The sequence below is a fragment of the Lissotriton vulgaris genome, chromosome 9 (genome assembly GCF_964263255.1).
Source record: "Lissotriton vulgaris chromosome 9, aLisVul1.2, whole genome shotgun sequence".
In the NCBI taxonomy this organism is placed as follows: domain Eukaryota; kingdom Metazoa; phylum Chordata; class Amphibia; order Caudata; family Salamandridae; genus Lissotriton; species Lissotriton vulgaris.
The window spans coordinates 548,298,943-548,325,361 of NC_141697.1; the positions used below are offsets into that span (position 1 = coordinate 548,298,943).

Consider the following 26,419-nt stretch of genomic DNA (forward strand, 5'->3'; position numbering starts at 1 on the left):
AAAACTCAACCTGGTCAGGTCTAAGTTCATCTGAGACAGTTTCTTCAACAGGACTGGAGTCATCTTCATCAAAAGACTGACCCTCACTCTGAGCATGGGAGGAAGACACAGCCTTACCCCTCCTGCTCCTCTTCTTGGAAGGCATCTGGTCCATCTTTTCAGGACCCAGGGCCTGTTCAGGGGCTTTCTGTTTGGCCTGTGACCTAGTCACAGCAAACACATCTGCAGTCATGCCCAACATTGTTGCATGAGTCCTGAGTTCCACTTCAGCCCAGGCTGAAGTTTCCAAATCATTGCCCAACAAGCATTCAACAGGGAGGTCTGAACTTACCACAACCTTCTTAGGGCCAGTTACCCCTCCCCAGGTGAAATTAACAACTGCCAAGGAATGGTCCATCCTGACATTGCTAGCATTGATCACTTGGTACATTTCACCAAGTATTATCTGGTCAGGGTGCACAAGATCTTTTGTCACCATTGTGACACTTGCTTCTGTGTCCCTGTATGCCATGGCCTCCTACCATTTATTAAAGGCTGTTGTCTGTATTTGCACAGGTTACTGGGACTAACAAATAAGGAAGCAATATCCATGCCACCATCACAGACTAGTACAGCCTGAGCTGGAGTTCTGACTAGGCCAGAACCCACCTCATAGCCCAAGGTTAACCATACTATCCCCTTGTTCGGAGTGCCATCACTTGAAACTGTGCTGAGGGAGCAGTTGCCTTAGGGGCAGTGGTAGTAGGAGTAGAATGCTTGGTCCTTGGACAATTGGCATCTTTTGTCCAATGGGTTTTTTCCTTACATATTTAACACCAAGGTTTCTTTTTGCCTTTCCCCTTTTTGGATTGTGACCCCCCCCCCCCCCAGATGCAGGTTTTTGGGGCCCTGATGAAGATATTTAAACTTTATTTTTGTAGCCACCCTTATCTGAGTTCTTAGAGTCTTGTTTCTTCTGGTCACCGCCATTGGTCTGAGTTTTTTGCTTTTCCCTGGTTCTGACCCACTTATCTGCCATCTTTCCCAATTCTTAGGGAGAAGCCAGATCCGAATCCACCAGGTATTGATGCATCAACTGGTTTTGGCAATTATTAAGAATCTGCTCCCTCATAATCAAGTTGTACAATCCCTTGAAATCATTCACCTTGCTACTAAGTAACCAGCCTTCCAGAGTCTTAATGGCACAATCAACAAAGTCTACCCAGTCCTGAGTCTGTGTCTTTTGGATGTCTCTGAACTTAATCCTGTACTGTTCAGTGGTTAAGTCAAACCCTTCAATGAGAGCACTCTTTGGGACTGAATAGTTTTCAGCATCCTCTTCTCTAACAGCAAGGAGCTTAGCTCTACCTTTGTCAGCAAAGGAGAGCCACAAGATAGCTGCCCACTGCTCTTGAGGGACCTTCTGTACTTTACAGGCCCTCTCCAAAGCAGCTATCCATTTCTGGATGGCATCCCCTGCATACAGAGGGGAGGGACAATCTTGCTCAGGTTTTTATGATCAAAGGTGTGTTCCCTATCCCTAGGGACACTATTGCTGCCACCACGGGACTGTAGTCCCAATTACTTTCTAGCTTTCTGGACTTCTAGGGACTCTTTATCCAGTACCAAATGCTGTTGCCTGAGCCTAAGCGTTGCTTTCTTAAGCTCTAGAAATTGGCACTCCCTGTCATAAGAGTTGTCCCTCTTTCTAGAAACAGAGGTCCCTACAGAATGTCTAGAATGATCTGACTCAGCAGAGGGAGATCTAGATCTCCTTGGTAAACACTGCCCTCTCCCTGTAAGAATAAAGCTATTGTCTTCATGACCCTCTTCTTCTTCCTCCTGGGGGTCTGAGTTGTTCATGAATGGATCATTTTGATCATCCTGTCTAGGGTTTGAGTCTAGGTCATAGAAGGTGTCCCCTCCTGACCTATCTTCTTCCCCTGTACCACCCACTCTATCCTGCGCATCTGACCCAAGAGTCTTCCTAATGTCATCAAGTAGTAATGCATCAATGAGATGTTGAGTGTTGGCACTTCTCCCTTTCTTCAGATTCCTAGATAGACATGGCTTTTATTTCAGTGAATGTAAAGCCATCATATTTTAGCAGGCAGGATGCCACCAGTGGCATTCCCATTAGAAGACATAAGTAAGTGTGCTGTGGTATAGGCACCTACCTAACCTAGTGGGAACAAAACTTTCTCAGGTTGGAGAAAGGGTGTGCTAGACCCTTGACTTACCCAACCCCAAGTTCAATAGAACTTACTATCTTAAGCTAGTATTATATGTTTCTGCATACTAGTGGTTTTTCAGTTAATCAATACAAGGATTTTTCTGGTAAAACAATGCAGGCTTGAATCCCAACCGCTGCACACAAATATGAGAAGTTGGCCTGGTATATGCTGTCCACTAATTAAAGTGGGCACCTTGTACCAGTCCAAACAACCCTTATGGTGATTAGGTTAAAGATAAGCTTTATGAAACCTAGCCTAGTGGTGGCTTTGGAGAGCAGCCTTCAGGCTAAGTTTTGAAGGACTGTTTAGCACCTTGCTTTACCAGAATGCAATCTTATAGTATTGGTTAAATGAAAGGGAAACCACAGGGTAGTTATAAAAATATGTAGTTATTATATATAGCACTCTCTAGTATCCTCTACATGAGGATAAAACACAATTCAAATAATGCTGTTGCAAAGAATCAATTGTAAGTAGCACAATACACAGTGGGCTCCCGGGGGAGATCAAACTATATACTAAATAAGTTTTTATGAGAAAGACGACTCGGTACTAGACCTAGTCTAGAGGTGTAGAATTTCTGGGACCACAAGGAACCACCCAAGGTGAGTAAGTAGGGACCCTACAGATGACTTTCCAGCAGATTACGAAGACAACACTTGAAACTTAAGAGTTTGGAGAGCCACCCCACTTGCGGATACCTTTGTACCAGAGTTATCTATCCCAGAGGAGCCGGGTGCAGAGGTGTGAAGGGGCGTCAGAAACCCTTGTCGTTCTCTATGGAAGTCGACAAAGAAATGCTGCTGCTGGAAGTAAGAAAAGAGTCCGATGGAATCCAAACATGGAATCTAGTCGAGAAGAACTTGAAAGCAGAGGGGACAGAGTCTGGGCACCTTCAAGTGACCAGGGTCTTGGTGGACAAATGCCCACCGATGTCAGGTGCTTCAGATGCCTTGATGGGGATCTTGACTCTTCAGCCACGGGGACCAGGAGACATCTAGGATGACCAGGAGCGAAGATTCAAGCTATCCCACAGAGGATGTCGAGTGCTGAGGGGTCGGCGTCCGGCATCCAGTGGGAGCACTCAAACTCGGTAAGAGAGTAGCTTGACCTTCGGAAACCCACCTCCTGTGTTGCTGGAGCCTTCGCAGTCCGCAGGAGCTCAGGGTCACCAAACCGGACAGTTGCGTTACGGTGCCTGCGTTGCAAGGAAGTCACTCCTTCACTCCAAGGGAGATTCCTCTGTTGTCTTTGGAGCTCCAAAGGGTCCTGCATGGAGAATGTATGGATCGCGGACACTGGAGAGACTTGGAACGAAAAAAGAAGACGAAATTGGGCCGAATGGAGGTCCAGCGCAGTCCAGCATGTCCAGATGGTTGAAGCGTAGTGGTTTCTTCTTGCAGAATCGTGTCCAATTAAAAATCTAATTTCCTGTAGCCAGGTAACCCATTTTATACCTACGGGAAAGGGTTGTACAGATTCAGGGACCCTCCTCTGTGAGGGACAGGACAGGGGGGAGGCTACTCCCATGTCCTTTGTCCAGTTTCGCACCAGAACTGGTTTGAGCTGGACTATGCACAGGGACACCAAGTGTGCCCCTGAGCCAGACTTTCTGGCACTGAGACAGTGCACCCACCCAGCCCCAATACACTGAATTCAGTCTGGGAGGTGGTCACACCTCCCTGTGACAGGATGCCTATTGTGCTGCCTTCCCCTGCTCGAGCTTGGGTCAGCAGCAGGAGGATTGACTTATGTCTGTGGCTGGCAGCCTCTATTTTGTGCTGTAAGGCTCAAGAAAGTTGTCCTGGTATTTTGCTGGTTTTTGACTAGTCTGACTGGAATCCTGCTAATCAGGACCCCATTCTATCTGCTTTCTCCCTAAATTGGTTGTGTTATGTACTTAGGTACACTCCAGATTGGATACTGGGGTACCCTTGTCAAACCCTAGTATATAGTACACATGTACCCAGGGCATAGGTACCCCAAAGACCTCCCATGGGCTGAAGCATGTATTATGCCACCCATGAGAGGTCATGCAAAATGGAACTCGAGATCTGCTTCTGCAGCCTGTGTAAGATGGTACTTGCACCACTTACATTATATATAGGTTCACTATATCTGATTGTCACTACACTTAAAAGTCACCCCTATAGCAGGCCTTAACAATCCTGAAGGCAGGGTGCGTGGTTTTATGTGAGAGGGTGCCCCTGCATGAGCAGAGTCTCTCTGCAGCCTTCGGCGACCATTCTCCCAGGTTGTTTGTGACTCAGCAGGACATATAGGTAGAGGGGCAATATAACCTTGCATTAAATGCTATCTCAAAAAAAACGGCTGCATAGAAACATATTGAGATTAGTATCAAACATCTTGGAATCATACCTCCACACCAATAACTGGTGTGGGAGGTATGATTCCACCCTTCTCAAGCAAGCTTTGTGGGGTCACTGGTTCTTACTGGTGCCAGCCTTCTCGACCCGGACAGCACAAAATGGATGCTGCCGACCAGAGACACATTTCTGCCCTCCGGCTGCTGAGCCAAACTCGAGCAGAGGAGGGCAGCATAATAGGCATCCTGTCACAGGGAGGTGTGACCACTTTCCAGACAGGATTTAGTGTATTGGGGCTTGGTGGGTACACTCTGAGAGTGCCTGAAAGTCTGCACTTGGGCCACATTTGGTGTCTCTGTGCATAGTCCAGTTCAAACCAGTTCTGGGAGCCATTGGCTCTGGTGCAAAAAGTGTAGCCACCCTTCTGCCCTGCCCCTCCCCTCAGAGGGTCCCCTGAATCTGTCAAACCCTCTCCTGTGGGTATAAAATGGGTTACCTGGCTACAGGACATTAGATTTTACGTGGACAAGATTCTACCAAGAAGAAAACACTGACCTTCGACCGTCTGGACACCTGAACCTCACTGGACCTCGACTGGGCTCGACTTCACCCCCTTTCCGTCCTAACTTTAGTTTGTGCCTTTGCTCCATACAGGCTCCATGCAAGACCTGTGGTGCACTTAAGACAACAGAAGAATTTCCCTTGGAGTGAAGGAGTCACTCCCCTGCTTCGCAGGCCCCGAACTGCAACTGATCGGTCTGCTGCTCCTGAGCTCCTGCAGACTCCTAAGATTTTAGGAACACAGTAGGTGGGTTCCTGAGAGTCCCTGAGGTCGATCTGCCCTCTCAACGAGTTTGAGGCCAGTATCCCTTGTGGGGGCTGCGTAACAAGAACCCCTGTGCACAGCGTCCATTTGCAAGTGCATATGCTTGTTGACAATTCCCGAGCTTGTGCATTGAACTCCATGTAGTCCTGACCCTGAGCAGTATTTGCATCAGAGAACTCCGGCCTCCTCATACCGTGTGCTTCGTGGGCTGGTGCTTTGTAATCTTGCTTGAGGTCCCCTTGTGACTCCTGGTCATTCAGCCTGTGGGTCCTCCTGAGGGTCATATTGATTTCTCATGGGTTTTCCTGGTTGTTCCAGACGTGCCCTGAATCCCCATTGCTTGGTGAGTCTCCTGGACCTTGCTGGTTCACACTGTAACCTGTGTGACCTTCCTGTGTGGGTTGCTTTTGCCAAGGCTTGTTGGTGCTCCCGCTGGACACCAACCCCTCAGCACTCTACATCCTTCATGGGACAGCTCTCCCCCAGCTCCTGGTTGTCCTCAATATCTCCTGGTCCTCATGGTTGCAGAGTCAAGCATCCCTTCTTCGCATCTGAAGCACACGACATCGGTGGTCATTCGTCTCCCGAGCTCCTGGTCACTCTGTAGTGACACAGACTCTGTCCCATCTGCTTTCAGGTTCTTTCCTTCCAGAATACAGGCTTGGATTCCACCGGACCCTTTTCACCTTCACGGCAGCAGTACTTCTTCACAGCCTTCCATTGAGAATGACGAGAGTTTCCGACGCCACTTCAAACCTATGCACCTGGCTCTCCTGGGATAGCTGACTCTGATACTACAGTATCCACAGGTGGGGTGGCTCTTCAAACTCCTAAGTTCCAAAGGATCCGCTCGAAATCCTCCTGGAAGGGTCCTTAAACCTTAAAAGTGTAACCGCAACTTTCCGACACTGCACCCGGCCTCCGTGGGGTCTCTGTCTACTCACCTTGGGTGGTTCCTTGAGGTTCCAGCGATTCTATGTGCAGTAGACCTTGTCTTGATCTCAGTCATGACTGTTATACCACTATTTTAGTATATGGTTTGGTCTCCCCCTGGAGTCCACCGTGTATTGTGCTACTTACACCTGTTCTATTGAATTCGTATTGTGTGCTTTGTGTTCTATCCTCATGTAGAGGATAGTAGAGAGTGTTATATTAATAAATACATATTTTTATATAACTACTGTGTGGTTCTCCTTCATTTAATCATTCAGGAGGTGATATTCTGGTAAAACAAGTTGCTTACATTCCTTCAAGATTAAGCCTGAAGGCTGCTCTCCATAGCTACCTCTAGGATAGCTTTAAATAAGGTTATCTTTGACCTCAAACATCATAACGTTGTGTGGATTGGTACAAGGTGCCCACTTTAATTAGTGGACAGCATATACCAAGCCACCTTCTCACAGTATCCATAACACTGAAGAACAAGATAAGACAGGTAGAAAAACCAAGATTGCTATAGCCTACGGTCTAGAACTCCATCGCAGTGGAAATTTGCCAAGAACCTTTCATTCTCTACTTCATAAAAGAGTCTTGACCCTGATCTGTAAGCAAAAAAACTGTCAATGTGTTTCTTAAAATTACCTTGCCCTAACTCATTCACTGACCCAACCTAGGAGGCAGGATGCATTCTAAGTCCTATTTGAGTCCCTGCAGGGCTCAACTCTTAGTCAACATGCATCCCTTTGTCTGATCATGTCTTGGCTGAGATTGAGATCTTCCTTTCAAATTTTGTCATTTGGCCTGCAATGCCTTTTAACACCATAAGGAAGGAATAGGAAGATGATCTAGTTCTTTGCTTCGTCCAAACGTTTCTTTCTCAGAACTTGAAACTGTCAATTGATCTCTCAGCTACTTAGCTTATTGCAATGAATTTAATGATGCTCTTGTGTCCACTTATCTCCCATATTGCGGTCTACTTATGCTAAACAAACCACAGTATTCTAGTTTTCTGAGGATTAGTTGAAATCAATACACTTAGCAAGACAAGTAAAAAAAGCACTGTTGCCATGACTACAACTTAGACCCAAAAACGATTATAAAAAATGTCTTCAGGTGTAGAAGTCTGAACTGAGGAAGGTACATTGCAATTATTGCAATAGGCTTTAGGTAGTTCCCAGTAAGTGGTGTTCAAAATTGCTGATATACTTGTGGCAACATCAAGTTTCACTACATCTGTCCCATCTCCCTTGCCTTTTTGAAAAGAACTTCCACCTTTTTTTTATTTCCAAAGTTTCTACCATCAGTTTCACACCGTTACTCAGGCTAAGTCTTTCTCACCATTAGAGCCCTACCCAAACAGTTTTTCAGTCATTTCTTTTCCTTCTCAAAGGCGAAGAACCCCTTCCCTTTTGTGAATATTTTACCACCTCTTGTTGAGAGTCAGTAACATTTCTATATTTTGCGACTTGATATCAGTCAAAAAACATGTATACATACCAGACCAATCAGTACTTGAAAGGAGTGCTCTAAACACTCCCCTTCCAAATAGCGGTTCGTTATGCCCTTCTGAACCCATTTTGTGGTTTGGCAACCTGATACTGAATCAAAATTGGGTTTCCTACATTCCAAAAGCCAGGTAGCAAACTGCAGTGTTTACGTCCACTGAATGGCTTTGTACCTCTGGCCCTACACCTCTAGCAAACTTTGTATAGCAGGCCCTATGCCTCTATTGAACTGCTTATCGTTCTTACTTATACCTTTTGGATCTAAAATCATAGAAAAGCAAGTAGCAACACAACTACGTACCTTTTTTGAAAACTTCTCACACCCCAATGATGCCCATTCTGGATTCCACTCTGGATACCACAAAATTGTTGCTGCAGTAGAATACCTTTGTCTTATGGTGAACGAGGATAGTTTCAACCCTGTTATTTTGTTATGTCTATCAGCAGTAAATGTCACTTTCAATCATGGGCTGCTGTACAACTGCTTTGGTGAAATAAGTCTAGGCAGAGCATTGCAGAGCTGGTTTTCATATTTTCTGTCCAACTGCACATCCAAAGTAGTTCTTGGACCTTGCATGTCTTTCACTTCGCCCATTGTGTGCCACATGATTCAGCTCTTTCACTGTACCTCTTTAACATGTATATCTCTCCATTTTCAAACCTCTGTGGAGAAGTGTGGCTCACTGGTTAGAGGAGGCAGACCTGGAAGCAGAGGTCAGCACAGGACCAGGGTTCAATTCCCAGCTTGGCGGGGTCTTGAGTCCTAAATTGTCCATGGACTTGACAATTCTCGCTCCGGTGCCTACTCGATTCACGGGTTCACACTCTGCGACTCTGGGCAATAGCTTGCTTAATCTCCACAACGGCCCCTTGTGGCGAGATGCCTGGCTTTCACCTTGCGGATATCTCACAGGGGAATACCAGGATGGGTTCCCTCAGCAAGCGCTTAGAAACCGCTTGGTGATTTGTGCTATATAAATTCCTGTACATTTACATTTGACCCTTTTGTTTATAGCTACTCTACATATACCCAACTGCAGTGCAGGCTCTGTTGTCGTTGCATGGGTGATGGGATGGGAGCTTTGTCAATGAATGCTTGATGTCAAGTAGATAAAAAAGCATAAGTTGAAACTGAAGTTGAAAAGATGAGATCTTGTTTGTTGATGGAAGCATAACCCTATTGCAACACTCACTTAGGCCTGTGGAACTTGGCTCTGTCCTATTACCTCTGTTAGTGTTAAACAGTTAGGCTACAAGATTAACTGTAATCCCTATATGTTATAATAATAATCATCCATATTTGTAAAGCCCAAACAGATCACCCTTTAAGGTTTCAAGGCGTTGGGGAGATTAAGTGAGCTATTTCCCACAGTCACATGGTGCTGAGCTGCCGCCAGGTATAAAACCGTGAGCCTCGCGCACTGGAGACAGACGCTCTGGCCACTGTGCCACACCTCTCCCAAATTTGTTCACCCAAATCCAGTAGAAAGTAAACTTGCACCTATCCGATGGGAAAGCTACATAAGATTTTTTCCTAGCTGACCTTGCGGGGTCTGCAAAGTGCTGAAGCCTCTCTAAACGTTAGACCACTGCATTCTACTTTGGCATTTCAGATTATTCATGCATCAAAATCAAATGTAAAGGAATTTATTTATTTTTTATAGGAATTTATATAGCACAAATCACCAAGCGGTTTCTAAGCGCTTGCTTAGGGAACCTGTCCTGGTATTCCCCTGTGAGATAACCCCGGCAGGGTATCCACAAGGTGAAAGCCAGGCATCCCACCACGAGGGGCCATTGTGGAGATTAAGCAAGCTATTGCCCAGAGTCGCAGAGTGTGAACCCGTGAATCGAGTAGGCACCAGAGCGAGAATTGTCGAGTCCATGGACATTTTAGGACTCATGACCCCGCCGAGCCGGGAATTGAACCCTGGTCCCAGGCTGACCCCTGCTTCCAGGTCTGCCTGCTCTATCCAGTGAGCCACAAATCTCACACAAACAGACAGGCAGAATGGTAACCGAAGCATTTCAGTTCAGCTAAGCAATTCCTACATTTGCTTCTCTGTCTACCAATACATGCTGGAGCATTCTTTAAAACCCTATGATTGTATCATCACTCCAAATACAGAAGAGAGCATGAGCTTCTTCTTATGTAACTCTCTCCCTTCCTTGGTAAGACTGGAACCTACCTTTCTGAGGTTCAGGAAGCCTTTGAAGGCCTGGCTGTTTTAAGCAACCTTTTGATTAGGCTGCGCCCTCTCTCCTTTCCTTCCAGGTTGTCACAGAGCCAAGAAACCCGTTGGTGTATGTGCGCTCTTACCGCTCTATACATTTTTCTAACATAACATAACATAACATAGAAGGCAGTTATTCAAATTTTGTAAAATCAAACCTAATCGAAACATATGGCCGGGATGCCCGCCACCCCCTCCCAACACCAATTCCCAATGGGAGAAGACAGACACAGGTTTGAACTTTTGGAAGGCGGGGGGGAGTTACCCCCCCGGCCGTATTTATTAAAATATGAAACAAAATTTAAAACATTAAATAAAAGTTTCATGAATTATGTACAATTTTACTTTTATTACATTTTGATGAAGACATGTTCTTTGGCTAACCTTAACAGATCTCTAATACAAAGGTTTCCTAGCCGAGTCTAGCATCCTGAAAATGCATACATTCTAAATTAAAATTGTACATCCTAGCATTAAGGGCCAACGGCAAGGTCTTAACCGGTGTCAGATCCCTACTACCAAAATCCCGCCCTCACGGTGTGAGTGGCGCATGCGCAGAGGACTTTACCCTCATTGCCAACTGTAACTTCCCTTGTCGTGGGGGCCCCCTTTCACTCGACGCCATCTTAAAGGTCGTCCGAGTTCCCGTGTGAGGTATCTGTAGGAAGGACAGCGTGGACTTCCCCCCATCCCCACACTCTCTTCCGCCGGAGCGGATATCCGGCCCCCGGGAAATTCATAGGAGGGGCATCTAGCCGCCTCCCCCCTGGGAGGGGCCTATGGCCGTTTCCCCCTAGGCGACCCATCCTTAGTGGGTGCCGCCTCCCCGTGGAAGGGGCCAATGGCCGCCTCCCCCCGGGCGCTCCCATCCATTCTGGGTGGCGCCCCCCTCTAGGGACCTTGAAATTACTGCTCACTGATCATGACCTTACCGCCCAACCAAAATTAAATACGACAGTTGTTTTATCTACTAAGGGAAGAAAAAATTCTGACATAGCCTTGACGAGTCATCAACTTTACCTTTCTACAAAGGGAAAAATGTCCTAAAAGCAGAAGCAACATCATTATATGAAACACTCCCTTACTTTTCTACAAAGGAAAAAAGGCCTATACACATCTTTTAATCCAAGGCATATATAATTACTGAAGACGAGACTGCATCTCTTTAATATCATCCACAACTTTATTCAAACAAACATTGCAATAGGGGCTGGTGGGTGGGTCAAAATTGCCGCTTGTTCCGTCGAGGGCTCACGAGCAACGAGTGGTGCAGCCTTCAGAGCACAGGAACAAGAGGACGCTTCTTCGGATTCCCGCTCTATTTATCCATCTGCGGGAGGGCGGGGACCCTCCTTAGGTACGCCTACTGGGCGCGGTCTTCCGTGCGGGTGTCTAGGACAACCCCTCCTGGGCGGGAAAGGGCGCGCCCCGGCTACGCCACTTTGGGCATACCAGCCGAGCCACGCCTCCCGCCCAAAAAGGTTTCCCGGGGGGATCGGGGCACCCATCCATACGTTTGGGGGGACCGAGTGGTCGCCCCTTTCCATATGGCCGGGATGCCCGCCACCCCCTCCCAACACCAATTCCCAATGGGAGAAGACAGACACAGGTTTGAACTTTTGGACGACGGGGGGAGTTAGCCCCCCCGGCCGTATTTATTAAAATGTTAAACAAAATTTAAAACATTAAATAAAAGTTTCATGAATTATGTACAATTTTACTTTTATTACATTTTGATGAAGACATGTTCTTTGGCTAACCTTAACAGATCTCTAATACAAAGGTTTCCTAGCCGAGTCTAGCATCCTGAAAATGCATACATTCTAAATTAAAATTGTACATCCTAGCATTAAGGGCCAACGGCAAGGTCTTAACCGGTGTCAGATCCCTACTACCAAAATCCCGCCCTCACGGTGTGAGTGGCGCATGCGCAGAGGACTTTACCCTCATTGCCAACTGTAACTTCCCTTGTCGTGGGGGCCCCCTTTCACTCGACGCCATCTTAAAGGTCGTCCGAGTTCCCGTGTGAGGTATCTGTAGGAAGGACAGCGTGGACTCCCCCCCATCCCCACACTCTCTTCCGCCGGAGCAGATATCCGGCCCCCGGGAAATTCGTAGGAGGGGCATCTAGCCGCCTCCCCCCTGGGAGGGGCCTATGGCCGTCTCCCCCTAGGCGACCCATCCTTAGTGGGTGCCGCCTCCCCGTGGAAGGGGCCAATGGCCGCCTCCCCCCGGGCGCTCCCATCCATTCTGGGTGGCGCCCCCCTCTAGGGACCTTGAAATTACTGCTCACCGATCATGACCTTACCGCCACAGGCCGGATAGTTGACCGACTATCCGGACCCCCCACTCCTCCTAAAGTTCATGCTTTCTCAAACCCCTTAACCATGCTATGAAGTCTCCTATGAGTAAATCATTCCCCTCCCTGGACAGGTGAACCCCATCATTCAGATACATGTGATCACCCCGAATACACCCGTGAGGAATGCTATGCAACTGCGCGGAGCGAAACAATTTCCCAATTTTATTGTTGACCCTCTTCACTGAGTGGTTCAACGCTGACACTGAAAGACCCCCCGCCAAATCTTCCTGGGGATCATGTGGGACCAGGCAATCGTGCACCCCGGGAGTTTCTTAGCCAACCAGCTAACTGCCGACAGGATGTGTTCTAATAACACTCGTCTTCCCAGCTTCACTAAGTCATTGCCCCCCAGGTGTACTATGACTACAGATGGCGGTGACCTTTGCCGCCCTAAAAGACCCTCCAAAAACGATTGAAATTGGTCAAAACAGAGGCCGCCCTTCCCATGGAAGGTCATTCTGTACCCGTATTCCCCAAATGTGTGAATCGCGTCACCTGCCTTGAATACGTCCCCGGCGCGCCTCACGTATGAGTGGCCCACGACCCACACCACTCTCTCTCCAGTCGGTGATCCTCGACCGCTGGTCTCCTGATGTTGGGTCGACTTCCAATTCCGCCCCGCGTGACAGGCTTGCGAAACTGTCATTCAAACAAAAGACAAGAAGCGTGAGTGCATGTCAATTGACTTTTACAACATGTGCAATCGCACATACCTTTTGAAGCAATTTGAGGACCAACGGCCAAGCTGTTTCACCTCCTCCGCACTCTGACCCGGGGCAGTAGCCTCAGTAGCAGCCCCTATCCTAAATGAGTGGGTCCCAAAACCGCACGGGTCCATGCCCGCAGCAGCGATTGTCAGTGCTAGCACCCTCTGAAACTGAAATCTCGTCAGTGGGGTGCCATCATTGTGCCTAAGCAGGCTCCCCCCCATGTAGCCGTCCTCTGTGCCAAGTATTCCTCTAAACACTTTATCGGACAAGTGGGGGACCTGCGTGCGCGCTGCACGACAACACTATCTCCCATAGCTTCCTGGTCTGTCTTGGACCTGGCTATCGAGATTACCATCGAATCACCCCTTATTTGTACGTGATCCCTGCACAAGCCTCCCTCCATATCCTTCTTGTTCCTTGCCACGAGTTCGCTTACCCGCATAGCCCCATGGAATGCCAAGGCGAAAGCTGCCCGGAACAGAACTGCTTCGAAAGGGGAGGAGCACGTCTCATCCAGCTTTGCTAAAAGCAGAGACAATCTGTCTAAGCCAATCGGGCGCCTCATATCCTGCTTGCGACCCTCGAGGCGTTGCCAGCCGCGGAGTGCCTTCCTAACCTAAAAGGAACCCGCCGGGTCACTTATGCCGTGCAGCTGTGCCATGAACGAAATGGCCGCCCTATGTCTATTGGCCGTTGCCGCTGATCGGCCTTCTCTGTGCAGCGCTACCAGGAACCCCATGAAGGATTCCTCCTGACCCCAGCTCTGTCTCCCTGTCGGACCCAAAAATGTGCAGTAGGAACGAAACGCTCCTTCGTAAGCCTTCCTTGTCCTGGGAGCTAAGCTGGCTGCCACGAGGTCTTGTAATCCGGGGCACCGATTAGCCATAGCGCTTCGGGGAACGGTGCCGCCACTAGGTCCGCTGTGGGTAGATAGCCCCTGAAAGCCTGCATTTGTGAACGAGAGAGTGCATCAGCTGCATTATTCAGTACACCTGGCACATGTTTTGCCCTGAACTGTACATTCAATTTCATGCAACGTAAAACAATTTCTTTTAACAATCTCAAGATCCACTTGCAGCGGGCTGCCTGCTGATTAATGCACTCAACCACAGTCATATTGTCAGACCAAAACACCACCGAGCGGTCCCTAAAGTCGTCTGGGCATGCCATCAGTGCAACCCAAATGGGAAATAGCTCCAAGAACCCAATGTTAGCTGTCAGACCGCTGGAGTGCCACCACGTCGGCCATACTTGCGCCGACCATCGGTTACCAAAGATGGCGCCAAATCCCACGCTCCCAGCTGAATCGGTCCACAAACCTAGTTCATCCGATGATGCTGGTGGTTTGTTCCACACAACTTGACCGTTGAAGTCCGCCAGAAATGCCAACCAAATGCGCATATCCTGGCGAACCTCTGCCGACAGTCTCGTACGGTGGTGTCCCTCCTTGAGGCCAACCATAGCTTGTGCAATAGAGCGTGAGAAGGGGCGGGCCATTGGTATCACCCTTAAGGCAAAGTTAAGCTGACCCACTGTTTGCTGTAACTGGTGCAGGGTCACTTTCTCCTTGCCCAGGCATTGCGTCAAGGAAGCCCTAAACTTGGCCACCTTTTCCATTGGTAAACGGAAGCATCCTTCCACAGAATCGAGCTCAATTCCCAGAAACTCCAGTGAAGTAGATGGTCCAACCATCTTACCTGGTGCCAATGGGACTCCGAACTCCCGCATGAGGATGCAGAAGTCCTTCAGCACCTGCGCACATTTCGTATTGCCGGCCGCTCCCAAGAACAGGAAGTCATCTAGATAGTGCATAACGTGCCTATGCCCTGTGGTCTGTGTGAATGCCCACTCTAAAAAACAGCTGAACATTTCAAAATAGGCACAAGAAATGGAGCAACCCATAGGCATGCATTTATCCATGTAATAACTACCTTGAAACGCAAAACCTAGCAAGCGCTGGTCCCGCGGGTGTACCAGGAGCAACCTAAATGCCGATTCGATGTCTGATTTTGCCATCAGCGCTCCGGGGCCCAGATGATTTAATATGGTAACGGCATCGTCGAACGACGCGTACCGAACCGAACAAATATCCGGGTTAATGGCTTCGTTCACCGAGGAACCCCTTGGGGCAGACAAGTTATGAATGAGTCTAAACTCCCCTGGGGCTTTCTTTGGAACCACTCCTAGCGGTGAACACACGAAATCCGCCACCGGCGGGCATTGAAAAGGTCCCGCCACCCGCCCCAAGCTGACTTCTTTGGAAATTTTCTTTGCTGCTACGCTTGGGTTATGTTGGACAGATAACTGGTTTTTACAAAAGGAGTCCCCCCGAAAATCCCCGCTGGGATGTTGAAGCCATAAAGGAATCCATTCCTCAAAACCCCGGCGGATGCATGATCAGGGTATTTGTTCAACCAAGGAGTCAAAGCCATGATATCGATAGGTGTAGGCAATCGGTTCCCAAGCATCACCTCACTCTTGCTTAGACCCCCCTTTTCCTCCCGTTCCGCTGTTCTTTGATCTACAGCTACTCTCCGGGTGTGAGGAGTTCCCACAGCCCGCACACGCATGCCTGAACCTACATGTTCCCTGGGGCCTGTTACAGTTGCCTCTATTGAAGCCCCAACAAACCCCCCACTTGCCGCCATTTCCGCCGGTCTTGGGCTGAAATTCCCCACCGGCACTTGCTCGAAAGGGCAACGCAGGCTTTTGACGAACTGACCCCGGCCCGCTCCCGCCCGGCGAGGACGTACCCGCCGCACCAGGCAAGAGCTGCTTGTGCCATGACACCGAGTTGAGGCAGTCCCAGGTTAAAGTTGCATCAAACTCTTTCGCTTTTCGGAATTTCATGTCATATCCTTTCCACTCGTCCCCCCCATACATGGTATAAAAATCCATAATCCTATTCTGGTAACAGGACAACTCGGTCATTACTTCTGGCTTTCGTTCACCCATGACTGCCGTAAATATCGAAAAGGCCTTTATCCAGTTAGTTACGGTCTCATCGACCCTAAATTTCGCCATCTTGGCCCGCCATACACTGGGGTGCCATAAATCTTTCTGGGATTTTGCATATTCCATCTCGCGATGTTCAGTCAACAATGAAAACATATTCACATATTTTTCCCCCCATATCATTTCCTTTGTGGCCGCAGGGATGTGCTGGGCCACCCTTTCGCGCCTTGAAGGTAATGAACCTTCCCCTGCCATTGGCAATGGGTGCTTACCGGGTTCAACCGTCGTGTCTGCTGCCTTTTCCCGGCTAACCGTAGGTACTCCTGGCACCACCTGTGGGGGAACAAAAGGAACATTCGCCATCCCGGCTTCTCTCGACTGCCGTAACTGCGCGATTATTAGTCTAGCCTCCTCGGCCGGGTCCCCCGCGGCTACTGCCCTTCCCGCTTTCTTCTTGAGCCAGGGTAACACTGCCGCTAACTGGATGGCCAGTTCCGGGGGCATCTGATCATCATTAACAGGGGTAATTACAACCGGGATTGGTAGACCTATATCTGGACTTGGTACCGGGCTGTCCGCCGGTGTGATGGGGGTGGCTGGGGGCACCTCAGGAACAGGATCCTCCCCGGAAACCGCCCTCCTCTTAATACGCTTCCCCCTACCCTCAGGGACGACTCCCGGCAAGGCCGGGCCTATTACCTTCTTAGGACGGCCTGGGGGGTTGTTCTGGGCCGCTAACTGCTTTTTAACTTCGGCCAAACCTCGACCGATCGAATCAACTTTACTGAGTTTTCGGTCCATGATCGCCATTCGGTTCGACAAGGTGCGCAGTACCTTCTCCAGTTCGGAGCTTTCCCGCTTTCTTGCCGGCCATAGCTTCGTTTACTCCGCTCTAGTCGATCAACGAGGTCCCAGATCCTTCGCACTCCAGATAACTGAAAGAGAAACAACAAGATTACAAGTTCTCAAAATTGCCGCTTGTTCCGTCGAGGGCTCACGAGCAACGAGTGGTGCAGCCTTCAGAGCACAGGAACAAGAGGACGCTTCTTCGGATTCCCGCTCTATTTATCCGTCTGCGGGAGGGCGGGGACCCTCCTTAGGTACGCCTACTGGGCGCGGTCTTCCGTGCGGGTGTCTAGGACAACCCCTCCTGGGCGGGAAAGGGCGCGCCCCGGCTACGCCACTTTGGGCATACCAGCCGAGCCACCCCTCCCGCCCAAAATGGTTTCCCGGGGGGATCGGGGCACCCATCCATACGTTCGGGGGGACCGAGTGGTCGCCCCTTTCCACTCTTTCCTTTTCTTTCTGCTCTTAGCGCTCTATCAGCCTTTAAGTTCCATGCTTTAGGACTTTCCCCCTTGGTGGAAGATCTTTTTTAGTTCCTTTGGAGCTGTGCAAACGTACACCTCTGCTGCTGTCTAGGAAGAAACTTAAACATCTTTACTTCTGCCAGTGGGTCTAATTAATTTTTAAGTCTAGCCATTTGCATCTGGCAAGCTCCCTAAAGCCAACAGACCTTACAGGTGCTAGAGGGCTTTACGTGACTACTACAGCCTAACATTACATGACAGCATGCAGTGGTGGAACCGTCGCAGCAAACTATCCTTAAAATTGAAGGGACAGATTTACAATAAGTGGCGCAGCCCTGCATATCAGCAGGGATGCGCCACTTATTGTGCGCCATGCCTCCGCCACTATTGATGCGCCGCATTTACAATGCGGCGCACCAATGGGCAAAAACGTCACAGATGCGTGACGCATCTGTGTCGTAAAAGCGGCGCAAGCAAAGCTCTGGGTGCCCTATCTTGTTATTGCTGCGTCAATCCTTACGCCTGCTTCAAGCAGGAACAGGGTTTTGATGCAGCATGGGCCCAAAAGTGACTGAGTGAAATCTTGTAGATTTCAATCAGCCACTTTTAGGAGGCGTTCCTGCGCCGGAACGCCCCCCCGCGCAGGAATGCCTCCTTCTGGCGCAGGGCTTTACAACGTGACGCATCTCCCAGATGCATCACGTTGTAAGTACCCCGCACCATGGCGCTTCTTTTGCGCCGCAGCTGTGTCACAAAAGTGACACAGCGGCGGCGTAAAAGGGGCGCAAGGGGCTTGTAAATCTGCCCGAAGAGTTTCCATCGCCGGATTCTCCTCCAGATTTAGCACTTCTTGCAGAAATTGTAGAATTACCACACAAATCTTGTCATGCCCTAAAAGTTTAAGCAACCTGTAGAAAAAAAGATATGTAAACCATGAACGGACGCACTGAAACTAATTCTGTAGGCACGATTACTGGAACTTTATCAGTGCGATAAAGTGACTATGTGTACATTTATCATCTATTGCCAGCTAAACATTTCTTTATAATTAATGTATTGCTTAGGCTAACATCCAAGAAAATTCGAATGTGTAAGCAACAGTGGTTTATGTAACATTCCATCTTGGGCTGGGTTCTGCCTATAAAGCTCCCCATGGAATACCACTGAACTGGTGGCAGATCTTCTCTCGAGGCTCTGGCTTTCAGGTGAGCGTTGTCCCTATTCCTGCTACCAGCCTTGCATCGGCTGCCTGACATCATTTTGCCACAGCCTTCTGTCCTTCTATGTCTCACTGAATTCCATCTCAATTGTTTTTAATTTTTTTTACAGGCAATGTCTTTTTGAGCTCTTCCTGCCACGTTCTGCCTTTTACCAAGCAAAGAGGGAGAAACAGAAATATTTCTCCTTCTTACGCATTCCCAGGGAAGGCTTAGGATCTTGGCACATTCCCAGGTTGACATATTCTTGCAACATGCAACAAACATGGAGGGGCAGATTTACAAGCCCCTTGCGCCTCTTTTACGCCGGTGTTGAGTCACTTTTGTGACGCAGCGCCGGCGCAAATGATGCGCCATGGTGTGGGGTATTTACAACGTGACCCATCTGGGAGATGCATCACGTTGTAAAGCCCTGCGCCATAAGGAGGCGTTCCAGCGCAGGGGGGGGGGGGGGGGGGGGGGGGGGTTCCTGCGCAGGAACACCTGTTAAAAAAAGCTGAGTGAAATCTACAAGATTTCCCTCAGTCACTTTTAGGCCAATGCTGCGTCAAAACCCTGAGCCTGCTTGCAGCAGGCGTAAAGCTTGACGCAGCATTGGACAGATAGGGAACCCCCGAGCCTTGCTGGAGCTGCGTCACGCTTGCGACGCAACTCCCGCAATTCGCTGCCTTTATGGCACAGATGCGTCACGCATCTGTGCCGTTTTTGCCCCATGGTGCGCCGCATTGTAAAATGCGGCACCCCATGGGTGGCAGAGCTGCGGCGCACAATAACTGGCGCATGCCTAGGGATGCGCCAGTTATTGTAAATCTGCCCCCATATGTCTTCCCAGGGCAGAGTAACGCAACGCAGAGATTTGCGCTGCATTGTGTTATTCCCGATTTAAAAAGCCACTCAGAGCCCTGCAAAGTGGCTTTGCATTGCTTAAACATCTGATTTAGAGGTTTGTGTTTAGCATGTATCATGTTGGGTGTTGCAAACGCAACGCAAGCCTCTCGTAAATATGCCCCTGGGTGTGATGCATACCAAGGCTGATTATTATTTATGTTATCACATGCCACTGGCGTTCACCTCTTTACTCTTCCTCTCTGTTTATCTATCTCTTATAGATTTTCATCCCTCCTTTTTTACTATATTGCTGATTTCCTTTTCTTCCCCTCCCTTCATCTTTCTACCTTTTCTGCCTTTCTCTCTCCTGCTCTGAGTCAAAGTTTGATGATAAAAAGAAGTCCCTATGAGTGCATGTGCCAAGGACCCGCATAAGTTAAGTAATATTAGACTTTTCGCAAACACTGTTCCATTTAAAAGATACTCTTTTACCTTTTCTCGCCTTCACTAGTCCTAAATCTTCCTCCTCTGATATATGTTCGATTTAATTTTTCGTTTGTTTGTTCCCCTCATTATCTTCTACTCATGTGCTCTTCGTCTGCTGCTGAAAGGTGGCACCTATTTTAAAATAAATACAATCCATTTCTTCAGAAAACACCGTTAATTCCTTTCGTCTTGCTAACTATAGGCACATTACTCCACTGTTTCTCTTCAGGGTCTTAAATATTACCCTGGGCCCTCATTATAAGTAGCCCAGGAAATTGGATGGATTTTCACAATCCCCTCGGAATTACTGATAACCCAGGGCGTACTGTTGACTGCAGTGGTCTCCAGTGGTGGAGAAAATCCAGCCGAATAGAAGTTGGCCCATCCAGGCCCACTAAGAAATGGGAAATTGCCAGCAGAATTGGTAATTCTGGAGTCAGTTCCATGTTCCATGGTAATTCCTCGCCTTGCGCTGAACTTTCCAGTTAGCCGAAAAATCCAGGTAGAAGTAAGAATTACAACAACTCTCAGAATGATGCCTTTGTGGGGCTAGACACAAGCCAATATTTCTTCGGTAAGGTATTTTGTACGATTTTTATTTTTTACTGCCGACGTGAGTGGGTTTTTATTTCCCTATTCTATGGGACAGGAGGCTTCATGCTGTCCTCCTTTCTTTCCTCGCCCCTGAAGCATGTGCTGCAGTTTCCTCAACCTGGGTGCTGGTCGCTTTTCTTTAAAGAGAAGAAGTTTTGCCTATCTATTACTTTGTGGCAGTGAATCTCAAAATGGCTACTTACCTCACCTACACAATTGAACATCTTCTTCCTTTTTTTGTTTGAGTGTAGTCGGATGTACCAATTCCACCACTAAAATCTTTTTTTGTCGAGTTATAAACAGAGGCTGACCGCTTGTTGCATTTTGCCATTCGCTAAGTACAAGTTTAATTTTACTAATAGTAATTTTACAACTGCAGAGACTGGGCACACGTGATGGAGACTCAGCACATAAAGAGATAGGCATGTCCTATCATTTGATGTGTGTGGTTCTCGCCCCAACTATAGAGCCTCCACAACCATACAATTATGATTAACTTGTAGATTGTGAATAGCAAAAAATAATAATAAACGTATTCAACAGTGTAGTTTTACCTTTGGGAACCAGACCCTCAGCGCATATGGGGGCAGATTTACAAGCCCCTTGCGCCGCTTTGACGCTGCCGTTGCTTCACTTTTGTGATGCAGCTGCGGCGCAAAAGATGGGCTGTGGTGCGGTGTATTTACAACGTGACGCATCTCCCAGATGTGTCACGTTGTAAAGCCCTGCGCAAGAAGAGGCGTACCATCGCAGGGGGAGGCATTCCAGGGCAGGAACGCCTCCCAAAAGTGGCTGAGTGAAATCTACAAGATTCCACTCAGTCACTTTTGGGCCCATGCTGCGTCAAAACCCTATGCCTGCTTGAAGCAGGCATAAGGATTGACGCAGGATTGTGCGCATAGGGCCCCCCTGATCATTGCTGGAGCTGCGTCGCGCTTGCGACGCAACTCCAGCAATGCGCCACTTTTACGGCACAGATGCATGACACATCTGTGCCGTTTTGCCCCATGGTGCGCCGCATTGTAAATGCGGCGCACCAAAGGTGGCGGAGATGCGGTGCACAATTACTGGCGCATCCCTGCCGATATGCAGGGATGCACCAGTAATTGTAAATCTGCCCCATGAGTTCTCTCCACTTTCTTTTTTCCCTACATGGTGTGGATTAAAATCACCTTTTTCCTATGCAGGGCTGAGCTCTTTTTTGCTGTTCTTTCGGTACACCTCCAACTTCTTCCAGGTACCTTATTTACTCTTTTTTAAGCCATGCGCATAGTTCCATCTGCTTTTATAGCTCCTGCGCCTCGTGCCTGGGGAAACACAATCCGATGCACAACTGTGCTATTTTTTGCAACCATTGGTACAGTGCCCACCTCGAAGTGCCTGGCTTGCAAGCAGAATAATTGTGTGCTCTGATCTCCTTAAGATATGTTGGATTCCGTCATCAGGGCGAGGGGTCAGGAGGAAAGTGAAGGGTGTTGTATTGAGTGTCCTTCCTCCTCCTTAGGTAGCAAAGCATCCCCACAATTGTAAAGCGCTCCGATATCCCTCGGGATCATGTTCGAGCTATATGAAACTTTATAAATAAATAAATCCCAATGAGGGCCCTCTCGTAGGTGTCACCCTTACTGGCTCAAAGCAGAGGATGCGAGAACCCTGTGTAAGGGGAAAGTACCACCTGTCCCTCATGTTTGATATTTAGTTCCAGCCCGAACTTGTTGTCGTGGTCTAGAAAAAAACATGAATACTAACAGGCAACGGTCACTTGGGGTCAAAATTGACTGGTGTGGAGTCTTCATTGCACTGTCAAGCTTAGTTCCGCACCTGGATGTGGAGACCTTAAGACACTGTTGCACCAAGTGGTCAAACCACTCTTCCCCCCTGCTAGCGCTGCAAGCCCCTTAACATCATGTGATTGGGGCCCTAAACATAACATAAAATAACATGGATTTGTAAAGCGCACGTTCACCTGTGGGCATCTTGGTGCTGAATAAAACATGTTTATTGTTACCCAGCTCAATGGTACTCATTTTATCGACTTCAGAAGGATGAAAGACTGACTGGACCCACCAGGATTTTAACCTATGACTATGATGTCGAACACAAGACCCTGCAGTGGACGCATTAGTTCACTAAGTCACCAGACCGGGGAAGATGAAATGAGGTTGTAGGTCTCCCCCACCTGGTGACTCTGAAGGCTTCAAAGTTGAGGGTAACTGCTCCTGTGGGTGGTCTCTGTTACAGTTTATGGGCCGAGAAGTTACGCATCTCTGGGTGAAAGCGTCGATGCGTGACTTCTCAGTGCGCCCTCCTTGCGACATGATTGATGAGTCATAGTTACAGTATAATGCATCATATCGCAAGGAGTTACAGGTACGTCAGTATTTCTGATGTATCTGTATGGCGCAAAAGTGACGCATTGCTGGAATGTGTCACAAAAGTGACGCAACTCCAGCAATGTGTCCTTTTACATGGGGCAAGCCCCATGTGAAATGGCCTGTGTCGGCCTTACGCCTGCTGTGAGGCAGACATAAGATATTGACGCATTTGCGTCCTAGAAGTGGCGCAGTAAAATCTTATAGATTTCACTTTGTCACTTCTATGACCCTTTCTTGCATCAGGACACCTCCCCCCTGCATACTTTATACCTGGGCAGGTATAATGTGGTGCAGGGGTTTACAAAGTGATGCATCTACCTAGATGCGTCACTTTGTAAATACGATGCAACAAGGCACATTTTTTACGCCACTGGGCGTTACAAAAAGTGACTCACCGGCGGCGTAAAAGTGAAGCACAGCCTCATAAATAAGGCCCACAGTTCTGTCCAACAATTGTTCTTTTTGCATCCGTCACAGTTGCAGCCTGCCTGCGCACTCCCCACTCCCTACTCCCGACTGCTCTGCCGTTGTAGTTGAGTCTGATTTCTGTATTGTGCAAGTCAGTGAGCAAGAAGCAGCCCAGGACGCAGGCCGCCTTCCCCTTTAGACAGACCCCAAGCTTTTGAAACACAAGAGCAACAAAAAGAAGCAGTTCCATTCAATGTGCCTTCCTTGGACGCCCGGAAGCACCAGTCCTGTTGAAAGGAGCTCACCCTGACCCTGAGGCTTACTACAACAAGGAGTGGATGGCACTGCTGCCTCGTCTTCCTCTTAAAGACCTGAGGGATTCCTTGGCACAACTGGACCCCCATCTGCTAGTTTTGGCACCAATGGCCTGTCTCCTAAATCCTTATAGCCCGATGTACTGTTCCAATTTATAAATCAGGGAGGTGCAAATCGTGGTGGGTCCTATGTACAAATAAAGCACATCACAAACGGTGCATTCACATAGGCCAGAAAAACCTGCCTGATGAATATTAATTAGGTCCATCACTAGTTGGGACGCACTTTTTTGGGCAGCAGACATCTGCCCCTTAATTTGCTTTCCGAAATAGGAAATATTTTCTAAAAGCAGTCTGTGTTCATTAAAGGGGCAAGTGCTACTTTATAAACAAATGTTTCTCATGTGCACCGTCAACACTTTTCCTCAAGGAGAAGCGAATCTACTAATCTTTGTGAATTAGTATCCATCTCAACTTGGAGATCAGTTACTGATCAACGATTTGCATCACCCTTTGTGGTCCCAAACAATAGAAGCATACCTTTCCAAATCACAAATAGGTGTGGAACATTCTTTCGTGCCCCTTGCATTTACAAATCTAAAAGGGTTGCAAAGATTTTCATTAGATATTATGAATTTTCCAACTCATAAAATTGCTTTTCTACATAAAAAAAAACAAAAAAACGTTTGCGGCCACAAGCCCTGTGGTTTTGGGAATTGAAGGGTTTGTGACTACAAAAGAGCTTTGTAGCTCTGCCCTTTAGTTGCCAGTAGACTCTTCCCCGACTCTACTTCCATAGGGATTGTGGACTCTCTGGTGTACTTACTGGATTGATGTGAACCTTAGACCGGGACCAGCAGGGTCCACAGATGCAAGTCCCTAAGTCCAGTATCGACGATGTTAGTTGCGTCAATGCGACGGGGTGCTATGGGCTGTAGCACCAGTCGCCGTGACCCAACTAACATTGTTGATCCTGGACCATTTTCCATCCCAACTTTAATCCTGCCTGCGCCTGCTTTTCATTCAAGGATGACATGTCTTCTCTGGATCTTCTACTTAGGACCTTAGCACTTAAAAGCAAATGGAGTTTTCTGTAAGAAATGCTTGGCTGACTAGTAAGGAATGGAGGGCCACGAAGGAAATTAATAGCAGGGAGGAAAACAGACAATGTGCATTAATAAAAATATTCTGAATGGGGAAAGAATTGTATAACAAGTGCACACTCTGAACCCCAGATAGGGGTGTCTTTCTCCATTGCTGAAGTTCAAGTGTTCTTTTCTGCTGTGAGGGCTCTTCTAGGCCACACAGTCACCTCGGGTGTGAGGATTGCCCATATTTTCGGGCTTTCCTACATTGTAAGGTAGACATGCAACCCAACTGCCCTAACCACTGTCTCCTGGAGTAAAATATCCTCTTTATCTTTCTTATTTTTACAGATTTTTCAAGGAAGCAATATTGTACCAGAAGAATCAGGCACACACGAAGATGAAGCTGCTTGTGGTAGTGATTGCCACGCTCTTCGGTAAGCCCCAAGGTCCAATCTGGCTGCATGTGTACCTTTCTCCCCTGTAGTCATGCCACCTAGCAATCTGCCTGTGTTATGGCATTACTTCCCCCATTATGAGATCACTGTGAAGTTAAAAGAATAGCCCAAGGAGCTCAAGGCTAAGACCCTTATGCGGCGGGCTGAATGGGCTCACACTGTCTCAAAACCTGGACGTGCATGTCCCTTTTCATATGCAACATTAATACAATACCACAAAGAGCTTATTGGATCTGGGTGAGCATGACAGCATGGTATGAAAATGTAATCACAATTGGTGGTGTTTTGACCCTTTTGCAGGCCCTATTAAGGTCCATTACCTGATCGTCCAGAGCCCCACTCTCTTTTTTGGACATGTCCAAGCCAGAGGAACTGGAGGACTGGAGTCTTCTGGTAAAGCTGGTGAAGGAATCAGTAGCTGGATGATACAGGGACTGGAGGACATATGCAACATTGTTTTGTTCTCCTTTACCACTCTGGGTGGAATCTTTTTTAATGGAAAGGGAACTCGCTTTTGGCAACAATACTTAAACAAACATTGGCAATGCCAATAGGTCTCGGTTACCTTTACATACAACCAAGACCGATTAGCATTGCCTTTGCTTGTTTATAGTAGTCTGTCAATAACATTGTTGTATATTTCACATTTCATCTTCAGTTTTCTAGTGACCACTGTCTAGTGACAACTAGTTTTCTTTAAAAATGTTGAGCCATATCATAAGAACGGGCGATAACATGATCGCCACAGTAGCGGCAGGAAACTGCTGCTAGAGCAGCGATAAAGGGCTTGTTAATATGCCCTATAGATTTCCAATAGAAGCCCAGGTTTGGTGTCCTTCACACCAGAACCTGGGCTTCTATTGGAATTCTATATGGCATATTATCAGGCCCCTTATCCCCGATTTAGCGGCAGTTTCTTGTCGCTAAAGCAGCGATAATGTTATCACCGTGCTTGATAATATGGCCAGTGGTTCTGTTTGAACTGCTTCTGAAGAATGACAATGTGTTGATGTTGAAAGCAACAAACATTTGTGAGGCAATTGAGATTGAAACACAAACCATCCAATCTTGTGTAAGGATTGGCTCTGTGGAAGATGGTTTACAATGCTGTCTCCCAAAATACAGCTGGAGTTGCCTGAAGCGATGCTGCAGAAATGCCTTATTCCAGGTCGCCAAATGACTACATTTCTATGGCTATCAGTCCTTAGTTTGTAAAACAAAGAAGGGCAGGGCTCAAAGTACTTCAGAGAAATGAGTAGATCATTGCCATTAG

At 47.9% G+C, this 26,419-nt stretch overlaps 1 protein-coding gene across 1 annotated transcript in view; it reads left to right on the top strand.

Moving 5' to 3' along the window:
- Positions 1–18,520: 18,520 nt before the first annotated feature.
- Positions 18,521–26,419, top strand: part of LOC147691760 (uncharacterized) — a 45,157-nt gene continuing 37,258 nt past the window's right edge. The window contains exons 1-2 of the mRNA XM_086938051.1: positions 18,521–18,586; positions 25,040–25,125. Of these exons, the coding sequence (XP_086794177.1) occupies positions 25,089–25,125 (37 nt within the window). The 5' untranslated portion in view covers positions 18,521–18,586; positions 25,040–25,088. The remainder of the gene's footprint in view (positions 18,587–25,039; positions 25,126–26,419) is intronic.